Below are 12,601 nucleotides of genomic sequence, written 5' to 3' on the forward strand. Positions count from 1 at the left end.
AACAAAAACAGAGCTTTTCTTTTTAGCATGTCTCGTATACCCCGAGCATTGACAGAAAATATTGTTATTGACAAACTCGAACACTCTAATAGAACAATTAGGTGAACAATGAGCAACTGAAGGTTGAAAGTGTTGAGAGTGTATGAAGGGTAATCTTACTCCCATCTTTTCGAGAATCAGTCACAGTTCAGTAACCAGTCTTGAGATCCTGTTTGCTTCAATTTGAGTAACAGATAAAGAACTAATGTAGGCCTACATTTCCTGAAGAAAATGTGAGTGGTGCTTGCAGTGGCAAAATTCGGCACGGTTGCTAAGGTGTTCTGGGCGGTTGCTAGGTGGTTACTAAGGTATTCTGGATGGTTGCTAGGCACTTGCTAGGGTGTTCTGGGTGGTTGATATGGTGTTGCTAGGTGGTTGCTAGGATATTCGGGGTGGTTGCTAAGGCATTGCTAGGCAGTTGCTAGGGTGTTCTGGGTGGTTGCTAGGCGGTTGCTAGGGCATTGCTAGGTGGTTGCTAGGGTGTTCTGGGTGGTTGCTATGGTGTTGCTAGGGTATTCTGGGTGGTTGCTAGGGTGTTGCATGGCAGTTGCTAGGGTGTTCTGGGTGGTTGCTAGGGAGTTGCTAAGGTGTTCTGGGTAGTTTAGGTGGTTGCTAGGGTATTCTTGGTGGGTGCTAGGGTATTGCTAGGTGGTTGCTAGGGTGTTCTTGGTGGTTGCTAGGGCATTGCTAAGTAGTTACTAGGGTGTTCTGGGTGGTTGTTATGGTGTTGCTAGGCGGTTGCTAGGGTATTTTGGGTGGCTGCTAGGGTCATTATTACAGTCTATGCTTGGTATAATAAAAATTAACATAAATAATCACAACCTTACCTTACATGAAAAAGTTCTCATGCAAGTACTAAAAAATTATGGGCGTGTTGTTCAGCATGACAAAAATGATGCAATATTGATGTGCGCATGCGCAGTAAGCCCTGGTAGGAGAAGCACCTGGCTGTAGCCTGCAGATCGGGGCAGGGCTGCACGTCTTGTCCCACCCACATCTCTTCTCATTGGTTAGTGGTGTCAAGTCATGACGGATTCTGGCGGGTTTTCATTTCCTCGGTTCATCGCAGCATGGTGAGTACAGGCAAGATATTTTTTTTTTTTTTTTTTTTTTTACATTTTTTAATTCTGAGTGGCGTTTAGTGTGATGTTAAAAGGAAGTATTTGAAAAAATAAGATTGTGTAACTTTACTCACCATATCACACAAATAACTAGGGCAACGTTTACATTTTACGTTTGATTAAAAGTGAACTTTTGATATTATTATTATTATTAACAACAAGTATACATTTATTAATTTGAACATGAAACTACATTCAAAAGTAATACAAATTCAACAAATCTAGTTGTTGTTGTTGTTCACTTTATAACTCAAAGTCTCTTTAAAGAGCCATTGCCCCCTGCAAAAATGCACACAACTGTGTTAAGCAAGGGGGGTGTGAGCAGTATTTAAAAGACTGCAGTAGGAAGTGCCCATTCTGCCAGTACACCAGCATGCCACAAATCATGTCTCCTGGGCCTCGGCATGAATACCGTGTCAATATTACGGGACCAGTATTTATTTGAATAAATGACTGTAAAAGCATTGGAAATTGTTTTACTTTTTCAAGGTGGTTTGACTCTGTGCATGGCAACATCAAAGCAACAGCTGTGGTGTCTCTGTCCTGATGGGAAGTTTATAAAGCTGATGTGTTTCGTACAAGATGTTTATCCAGTATATGTATCTGAGCAAATGTATTTGTAATGTTTACCATTTCAGTATTCACTGAGCTTTGTGACAGCAGGGGCCTTTGATTTTACAGAGGTAAGTAAAATATGCTGTGGAAAACCCCCATGTTATTAAAAGTAAACTAACTGAGTATTTATTTAATTATTATTATAATTAAAATTTATTGCAAATGTGTAGGGTAACACGGGGCTAGTTGTAACACACTTGTATTAAATACTTCTGCACATACATGACGAAACTTGGTGCATTTAGTTGCCATATCAATACTATATATAGAAAAAATTGCGCCAAAATTAAGCATTTTTTGGAAATATCCATAAACATTTATTAAACAAAAGTAAATTACTTAAGTTAATTTTTCAATTTTTCTTCTATTTTTTGTGTTTATTTAAAATTAGACAAATCTGATATTATTTTAATCTCCAATATGTTATTTAACAGTTGTTGTAGTTCTTTAATGCTTCGCTAACTAGCAGAAGACACTAGCAGGGTTTAAATCCCAGTTGTGCAGGCGGGGCATGTTGTCACACTGCGTTACAATGCGCCCCTATTAGAAATATGCTATTATATTCCATACTTCTATTGAGAAAACATGAGAAAAAGGTGAATAAAAAGAGTTTACTGAAGAATTACTAATTATTCATTTGTTTTGAACTATGTTGTATAGCTGTGTTTTCCTGTGTTCGTAGTCAAAACTCAAAAATGTTTATATTTAATTATTAAAAAAATGCCATTATTTTATATGAAAAGGTTAAGAATTGTATTTTATTTAGAAAATATTTTAGTTTGTCTTGTATATATTTTTTATTAGATAACATTTTAAGCTGTCATATGGTCATGTTACAATGTGCCCCTCACATGTTACAATGTACCCCACCTATGGGGCATGTTGTCACATTACACTTCCATTCTTTCTGGGTATATCAAGAAAAAAGTATTAATGAATCAAAACCACATAATTGTACTAAACGTGTGAAATTAATGTGGGAAAAAAATGAATACTCCATAAGTAGATTTACACAAACTGAGAAAGTCAAAAAGCGTTGCTTTGTGCCCCGCTCTACAAGCCCTGTGCATTTCACATAATTTGAATTTAGTTTCACCTGTAAGTCACATAAGCATTGTTTTCAACCGCATTTCCTGTTTACCGTGGCGTCGACGTCATTACTGTGCCACTAACCAATGAGAAGCGTCATGGGCGTGCAGCCCTTCCCCGATCCGCAGGCTGCTGCCGGGTGGACTTGGAGAAGGATGGGATGTCGGGAGGACACCGGTTTAGTTCATACAGGGTTTAGTTGTAACAGTAATGAAGTGTGTGCGGGGCTGGTTCTCTCCGCCGGGTGTCGCTGTTTCTCTCCGCTGCTGTGCGTCACTGATCTTGGCAGCTCTGATCAGGAAGAAGTTGTTACACGTGAAATCACCGGGTCGGACACTGACTGGAAATATCTGACACTGAGTCACAAGTGTTCGCGAGAACTTCTTGACTGCTGTCCTTCTCTCTCTCCCGGGAAGACTGACCGAGAATACAGGAGAGCGGGTAACGTTACGTGTGTGTTTGTGTTTCTCATGATGTTACACTGTAGTAATAATAACATGTGATAACTGTGAGATATGTGGATCAGTGCTCGTGTAGCTCATGGATCTGTCTGGACATGTTCCTGGATCATCCACATCACAGACAGGGAAGGTTTATGATGAAATGATCACTTATTAATGAGTAATTTGTGCAAAATTGTTGTATCTGCTTTTTAACCTTAAAGTCTGATGAACTAAAGCACGTGTGGTTTTGGTTTAGAGCCAGGTTTATGTAAAATGTTGCTGTTTGCTGTAATAGAGAAACGAATATAGGGCACGTTATATGTTTTGCACTAAATATAACATGTTGTATCCTTTACAAAAAGTAGGCCTACTATGGTACCAGAACATTGAAGACAGGCCTATCAGATAGTCATGCTTTTGACATGATGCTTCAAAGGACTTCAATGGTGTTGTATATGTGCTTACATTGTAATTATAACGCAATAATGCATTTATTACATCCATAAATGCTACCTCCTTACTAAAATGATTCTCAGAAAGGGGAGCATCCCTGTTATCAACTTATATTGTTTCAGTGAACTGACTGAATTTTTGTTCATCCAGGGTGAAAGTCATTCTGCTGTCCTCTGCATGCTCTATTGTGTGAATACACAGGCCTTCAGGGTGAATGAGAAAAATCCCAGTTATTCTGCTGGTTTTACTTTCTGTTCCAGTGCATGAGCCTGGAAATGTATGCGGGAATGTTGCTGTGATCCTATTGGTTCGTAATTGAATGAGGAAATATTGCACAAGCATTGAAATGCAGAGAGGTTATCCGAATCAGAAAATAAATACAGCAATCTCCAAAAGTATTTGGACATTTAATTTATACATGAAAATGAATGAATGTCTTTGCATCAGCTACAGAATATCAAGGCAAGTGTCATTTATTTTAAAGAGCGATAACACAATCAGACTTGTCAAGGAAAACATTTCTTGGTTTGAAGTGATACTGCAGGTATGAAACAATGATTATATTGTTGTTGACAATGCAGAGAAACAGTGACTCTTTGTGGTTATCAGTGCAAGTTGATCATCTGCATTTTTAATGTGATTCTCTACACCTGTGGTTAGCACACCTGTGTGAACTTGAGGAGAATTGACTTCATACATCCACTAACAATCACCAAAACACCAGCTGATTAAAATACATTGAGCAAAAATGAGGAAGAAAAGTTAGTGAAGACCCTTGTGAAAAAGAAGTGCACTATAAATGTGCTTTGCACACTTCAACTCCAAAGTGTATGTTTAAAAAAACAAAACAACTTGCAGATAATATAATATTTATGAATTAAAAGGCCATTTAAGTATAGGCTACTTAACTTATTTCATAAGTATGTTTCTTAATACACTGAAGTACATTAATGTTATCATCTTTTGTCATGCTTTATAGAAGTGCACTTATTTTATTGTGTTGACTATTAAATGAGCAAGAGCACATGTAAAGTACTTGATTATAATTTTAACTGTAGTGTGTTATTCGATTAGTAAATGTACAAAATTTCAACTTCATCATCATTACAAATGTGTAATTACAAATATTTTTAAATACATGACATACAGGTTTTAATAGAATTACATTAAAGTATATTCTAGTTGACCATAAATGCTTGTCAGTACATTCAGCAGGACACTTTAACCATATTTCAAAGACAATAGAAGTAATTATGAAATTACACATTCAGATGCACTTAAGTCCTATACTTAAGAGGGTAAAAGAACACACTCTGTTAAGTCCAGATAATTGCATTAAATAGACATCATTGCATTTAATATAATCTATAATACATTTTCATTTAATTGCAAATGCAATCAAGTGTACGAAAACGTTGCATTCATTTTGCACTTAAGTATACTGTGTGATTCTAAACCATTTTGGAGCCACTATATTTATGAAGATGTGGCCATGTTAGTTTTTATTGGAGGTGTATATATATATATTCACTAGAGTCTCTTTCTTTCTTGAGTGCTTGAAGCACCGGTGAGGTGATCTGCTTCTTACTCTGCTAAATATAACACAAATGGCCCCAAACCGCCCAAGAGCCGCGGCGTCCCTCTGTGAGCGCGAAGCTCAGACCCGCTGTGCACCCCAGCTGTCCCACGCAGCCCTCTAAAAACCATAATTACTCCACCGAAAGTGTGAAACTTTATGAGCTCAAACACAAGTTCTTTTTCTTTCTTTTTTGGGGAAATTGAAGGTTTTACAGAAAAAGCGCATTTTATATGCATTTTATTGATCAAGTCTTTATTGGAGTTCACCCTCACAACATGATATGATATAGGGGTGTAACAGTACACAAACATGAGAAAAGGAAAAACAAACACACAGCTGAAGCAGCCTATTCCCATTGTAAGTGCTGTCCTCGCTGTACAGGACTACACGACTATACATGGGGCGTTGGGTGGGCTGCAATGTACCCAGCACACATATACTTTAAAGGAGTGGTATAATGCACCTTTTTGCAAGATGTAAAATAGGTCTCTAATGGCCCCAGAGTGTGTATGTGAAGTTTTAGCACAAAATATCCCACGGATATTTTTATATAGCATGTTAAAATTGTCCCTTTTTGAGGGTGAGTAAAAACGCGTCGTTTTGTGTGTGTCCCTTTAAATGCAAATGAGCTGCTGCTCCCGGCACAGGGGGCGGAGCTTCAAGAGCTTGTGTGTTAGCAAATCCTATTCTCAACATGGACTCACCCTCTTTGTTGTGTGTTCCCGGGGGCGGGGTTTATGTAAATTCTAGGGTTAGTGATGTCGTTAACCCGATAGGAAGTTTGTGTAGTCTCTACCAACCGTTTGTTGTAGTCCTTAAAAAACGATTTCTTTAAAAGCAAATATCTCCCTTTGCTTTGAACTTTGAGTGTTGTAACTTTGTAGATGTTGCTTATACTCAAACAGCAACATTACACACTAACTAAAGTTAGAAAAGTGAAATCATAATCAACCACCCATTTAAGTACATTTAAAATATAATAACTTCAAATGTAAATTTGATTAACACGTACACATAAACAGTAAAACAGTTAAAATGATACTTTTAGTGTGCTAGTCATCTTTAAATCACAACAAACGATAATAAAATATAATGATTTAACATTATTACAAAGTGCACTTTTTAAGTCTACTTAAGTGTGTTAAGAAGCATAATCACGTGGCCTTGATTATTGATTATTAAGTGGCCTTTTATTTAATTTCTATAATATATTATGTACAAGTAGGCTTACAATTTAAAAAGAGTATAGATGTAAGATTTGAAGTACACAACCAGTGTGCATTCAGTACAATTAAGCGCACTTCCTTTCCACAAAAGTACGCATGCTGGTATGGTCTACACTTCTGCTGTCAGCTGATCCCAGATCAGTTTGATCATCATGTGGTCTGATTGCAGATATGAGGAATATCAGGACTGTTAACATGAGTGTGCTAGTCCAACGATGCTTTGTCAGTACACTTGTTGATCATACACTTACGTTCACAACAGCCTGTGTGTGTGTGTGTGTGTGTTGATAAAGTGCAAGTGAACAGCTCTGTCAGTGCCAGATCGAATCACAACATCTCGTCCCTCGTTCTCCTCTCATCCTCTCCTCTCTTCTTCGTTCTTCAGGAGAGACGCGTGTTTCTAAGTGCCACTATGCTATGGCATCTCTGGGCGGCTCCTTTGTGCAAATCAAATCCGATGACATCCTCTTCTACGAGAACTGTGGCGGCGGGAGCTTCGGGAGCGTGTATCGCGCCCGCTGGCTCTCGCAGGATAAAGAGGTGGCGGTGAAAAAGCTTCTGAAGATTGAAAACGAGGTGGGAGTGAGAGTCGCCCGGGCTTTTCATACACATGCTTTAATTGTCAGTGTGATAATCATTTTAATTGCCTCTCTGTGTGTCGACTCCAGTCCGACCAGCGCGGTTACGCCTCCTCTCTACTCGACGCTCTCACAGCGTCTTTTGTGAACTGAAATTCATAGACTATGTCTTTAAGAGAAAATTGTCACATAATTAAGTCATATTAGTTTCAGCTGAGTGCAGTGTTTGTCTTTGGGGTGAAGTGTATTTACTTTTAAGTGCTGGATTCATTGTTGTCTTTGTTCTTCGCTTGTAGTGATTTTCGAGCATAATGGCTCTGGTAATGTTTGGGATGGGACCATTTGGTCGGGGGGAAAATGACATTAAAAATTATAATTTGATGGAGGAACTAACCGCTTAAAAAGTTAGAAAAATCACACAAATGTATCATCAGCAGCAGTTTAATAAAACTTCAAATTCATCTGATTCACTTCATATTCCAGACTTTTTAAGTCAGCTTTTCAGATTATATCATTTGGTTACACTTTATTTTACAGTGTCCTTGTTACATATGTTACATGCACTTACTATAGTAATAACAGTAAATTATGCATGCAACTAACCCTAAAGCAAACCCTAATCCTATAGTAAGTACATGTAGTGACTTAATATTACTCAGTACTTAAATATATAATTACACTGTAACAATGACACCTTAAAATAAAGGGTTTCACTTTATTATAAGGTGATGTAGTTACATTGTACTTACTTAAATAAGAACGGGGCAATATAATTAACTACATGTCCTTACTATAGGGTTAAGATTAGGGTTTGTTTTAGGGTTAGTGGTCAAGCATAATTTACCGTTATTACTATAGTAAGTGCATGTAGTAAAGTGTATGTCACCTTAAAATAAAGTGTTACCATTAACTGTAATTAATATTTCTTGTATTATATTAATAAAGAATGCACATATTGAATCTGCATTATGAATCTGTAGCGTATTGTCATGCTTTAATTCTTTGTGCTGGCTGTATTTGCAGGCAGATATTTTAAGTGTTCTCAGTCATCGAAACATTATCCAGTTTTATGGAGCGATCCTGGAAGCTCCCAACTATGGAATTGTTACAGGTCAGTAAAACAGGACATTTATTACAGTGTTTGCAAGGCAGGGCTTTTATCAAATTCCTCAAACGCTCTATCTTTATTATTCTCCACACACAGACTCCATTCAAACTTTGCTTCATAGATCATTTTAGCCTTAGGTTTTGTTTTTTTATTTATAATAAATAATATTTTTCAGCGTTTTACCTCTTTATTCTTTTCTATATCATACTTTAAAAAATGTAAAATTATGTAATCGTTTTGATTCGCATAATAAATTGTGATAGATCTTCCTTGGATCTATTTATAAATCTATATTACATATTAATACCCATATATCACTGTCTAATTTTGTTCCTACTATTTGTTCTTGACTTGCAAGCACTGGTACTTCCTTCAGGAAATGCTAATTTCTCTGTTGATCTCAGACCAGTTTCATTTGCCTTTGGTTTATAATAAGCAAATAACAACAATAATCAAATATCCATTGGTATCCAGTTTGTGAATTCACATAATGATATTTTCCACTTTAATAAAATGATCTGCCAGATTAATAAATTACCAGTCAATCTGCAGAACAAGTGTTCTTGTAATTTGATTGAATATATATATATATATATATATATATATATATATATATATATATATACAGAGACGCAGTGTGTTTATCTACTTCTGCTTCTGCTGTGCTGAGCGAGACTCAAATGAAGATGCAGTGATTGTAAAAGATCATAAAGTGCTGTGCAAAGAGTCTATGGTCTGCAGTATTGAGAGACAGTTGAGACTCTCTTTATGAAAAGTAAATATAATAAGAGCAGGTGAAGGTGACGTTTATGACCAGCTCACCTTTGTCAGTGAGGTTATTAATTTCCCCTGTGTATGTATCTCTGTTTGACACTGATAATCTGACTATTATATGATGTGTACCCACAGTGACCTAAACCTAAGCTAAACATACAGTATTCATCAATATTAGCAGACTCAACTGCACTCATATGCCAGTGGTATGTGTCTGTATTTGGATACTTCACATTCTTTTGGGAACACTTTTTAATACATAAATAAATCTAAAAATGTAAAAAATAAAATACTTATTAAAAATCATATTTCCTCATGTTAGTCACATGTATCAGTAGGGTTGTATGAGGCATCTAAATCTCAAATAACTAAATAAGGTGTGTCTTGAAACGGGGTCAGAGTCCATAGCTTAACACTCATATGTTTGTTTTTCAGCAAAAAGGGCTGTCAGAGTTCAAAACTATTTTTCAATTAATCGTTTTACCCGTTGCCCTTAAACAAGTATTACACCATGCAAATAGATGACGTTACAGTTGTGTTTCCTCTTGTACGCAGATGCCAGTGTGTGTGTATAAAAGGGGTTATGTGGTGTTTGCATGTTCCAGTGTATTTAGATGATGTCATTGAGTGTTTGAGCTCAGAAACAGGATATTGTGAATTTCACTGCAAGTATTATATCACAGTACTTGATGACAACTAACACCAGTAATGCACCGCGTCCCACAGCAGTGACATGTAAAACTACAGCCCAATACGACAGATTTTGTATTTTAATTTGTGTGTGTGTGTGTGTGTGTGTGTGTTTTATGGTAGAGTATGCCAGTGGTGGATCTCTGTTTGACTATCTGTCCAGTGCCGAGAGTGAAGACATCAGTATGAAGCAGATTATGACCTGGGCCATGGACATCGCTAAAGGTATTATATACACGCACACACTCATAAACTGAAAAGAAAGATGACCCTGGTTTCACAGACAAGTCCTAAGCCTAGTCCCAGACTAAAAGGCATGTTTATAAAAGCTAATTAAATGTCCAAATTTAAATATTCCTAATCATGGCTTAAAGGGTTAGTTCACCCAAAAATGAACATTCTGTCAGTAATCACTCTCCCTCATGTTGCTCCAACCCCGTAAGACTTTCGTTCATCTTCAGAACATAAATTAAAATATTTTTGATGAAATCTGAGAGCTGGATCACTCCTCCATAGGCTTCTATGGGATTGAAACTTGCCGGCCCAGAAAAGTTAGTAAAGACAATGTTTAAAATAGTCCAAGTGACTACAGTGGCTCAACCTTAAGCTTATCAAGCGACGAGAATACTTTTTGTGTGAAAAACAAACAAAAATAACGACTTTATTCAACTCTTCATGTTCTTCTGTGTGGGGCTCTGAGTGAGTTCACGTAGTGTAACAGCGCAGCGCTTCTGGGTCGTACGTCAGAACGGAGACTCACTATTGGCCAGCATCACACACATGACCAGCGTCGGCCAATAGTGAGCCTCCGTTCTGACGTACAACCCAGAAGCGCTGCGCTGTTACACTACGTGAACTCAACTCAAGTCTTACGGGTTGGAACAACATGAGGGAGAGTGATTACTGACAGAATTTTCATTTTTGGGTGAACTAACCCTTTAATCTAAGCCCTGTCTGTGAAACCGGGCCTACATGTTCTAAATGTAAAACAAAACACATTTACAGTGGAAGCCTAGCACAAATAAAATAAAATAAAATTCTGTATCAAAAATTATAAGGAAACACCAGTACTTTGTTTAGGCTTGGTCTGTAGGGAATTACAAACCTGCGCACATATATTCAAACGCACATAACTATAGAACCAATTCTTAATGCGCATGTGACCGCCATCAGCATTTCTCACAGGTTCGCGTTTAAAGTCTGTGTAGAGAGAATGTGTCGTCTTAGCGGCCCCTAATTTAATAACAAATGATCGTTGCGACGGAAGCGAATCAATCAAAACTAACTTTAGCTGGAAAATAACTTAACTCTGCTATAAAGCCAAAACAATCTCTGTTACCTTAAATTATACGTTTATCTCTGTAAAGCTGCTTTGAAACAATCTACATTGTTAAAAGCGCTATATAAATGAAGATGACTTGACTTGACAAATGGTGATATCAAAAATTAGAGATGCACCGATTATAATTTTCTTGTCCAATTCCGATTTCCGATTTTTCATTGAGTTTGACCTGCCGATACCGATTTTAACCGATTCTGATTTAATTTTTTCTAACCACTTTACAGCACACACAAATATTTATTTTCTATCTTTTCTTTAATAGAACATTTTGCATAGAACATAGAAATGTTTTTGAACAGATAATTGCTATAAAATGGAACTATATAAATTACTCCTGGTGTGGGAAATTAAAAGTTAATTAAAATTAAACTAAAAGAAAGCTTATACTGTATATTCTGACTAGTTTACTCTTTTTTTTATTTAATTTTTTTATAAAACACCATATAGTACTTTTACCCAAACTGAATAATAAAAACAAGTTTAAATGGGTAAATTTTCTATAAATATTATTTTCTGACATAGCCTACTCCAGTTCTTGTTAAAACACACTAGACATGCACTTTTTGTGTGAAATAATACTTATTTTGTCCATCAAAAGTGTGCTTTCACTTTAATTGAGCGTGAGCAGCAGCAAAAATAGACTCAACGCCGAAACCCACGCTTCACTGCTTGCTCACGCGCCAGTCCTGCTCGCGGTGTGAATGCACTCATTGATTAACATGCACGCTGAAAAAAATACGCGCTGCTCATGCGCCGCTCACGCTTGCGGTGTGAAACGGCCGTAATTCTCGAGGTTTCCTATTGCGTTCCGTTTGCACGTGTGATGCTGATGTTGTGCGATGTTAATCATGTGGCGCCGGGTGCATTTGACCGGCATAAAATCGACATATGTCAGACTAACCGGCCGGTCGCCGGTCATGGCCGATCACGTGAAAATCGGCCAATTCCGGTCACCAGCCGATCAATCGGTGCATCTCTATCAAAAATATAACCATATATAATGATATAAGGTCAGGACAGGAACATACCAATGCATACTTAGGGGAGACTTAGGTTTTTGGGTGCTGATCTGGCTGGCAGACAAACAGCTTTGACCAGTTTAAACCAGTTATGACCAGCAGGGAGGAAGCTTGCTGTAAACATTACACAGTCTAACTAACTTTAACTAACTTCCAGCTGTTTCTCTGACCTGTAAGAGGAAACAAACTGAACAGTTTACATTAATATGTGCACGTCTTGCAGCAGCGCTGAGAATGCACATTTGGGTGGGCGGTACACCGGTGTCATAGTCATCACCGGTGTGACATTGCGCCACGACATGGATTTTCTAATACCGTCAATACCGTAATAAATCAATTATGTTCCTTGAACGGCTGCATTTACATCAATAATATCTAATTCTAAATAATAGGGCTGACTTCTAATGGATTCGACGATTCGATTCGGAGAGGTCTGATTCGACTATGAACCTCATAGTCGTACATGGGCGTCAGTTTGGTTTGAAATGTGCTGGGGACAGAGACGCATTCGCATTTTCAGAAGGG

General features: G+C 37.4%; 1 protein-coding gene across 2 annotated transcripts in view; it reads left to right on the forward strand.

The window, feature by feature from the left end:
* Positions 1–12,601, forward strand: part of map3k20a (mitogen-activated protein kinase kinase kinase 20a) — a 48,142-nt gene that overhangs the window by 1,551 nt on the left and 33,990 nt on the right. The window contains exons 1-4 of one of the 2 annotated variants that reach the window (XM_081367526.1): positions 3,164–3,305; positions 6,951–7,141; positions 8,167–8,254; positions 9,839–9,940. In XM_081367526.1, the coding sequence (XP_081223652.1) occupies positions 6,983–7,141; positions 8,167–8,254; positions 9,839–9,940 (349 nt within the window). In that variant the 5' untranslated portion in view covers positions 3,164–3,305; positions 6,951–6,982. Of the gene's footprint in view, positions 1–3,163; positions 3,306–6,950; positions 7,142–8,166; positions 8,255–9,838; positions 9,941–12,601 lie in introns of those variants that run through there. The other variant, XM_081367527.1, reaches the window with a different exon arrangement.

This window comes from Scardinius erythrophthalmus (assembly GCF_964197995.2).
Source record: "Scardinius erythrophthalmus genome assembly, chromosome: 6".
Taxonomy (NCBI): domain Eukaryota; kingdom Metazoa; phylum Chordata; class Actinopteri; order Cypriniformes; family Leuciscidae; genus Scardinius; species Scardinius erythrophthalmus.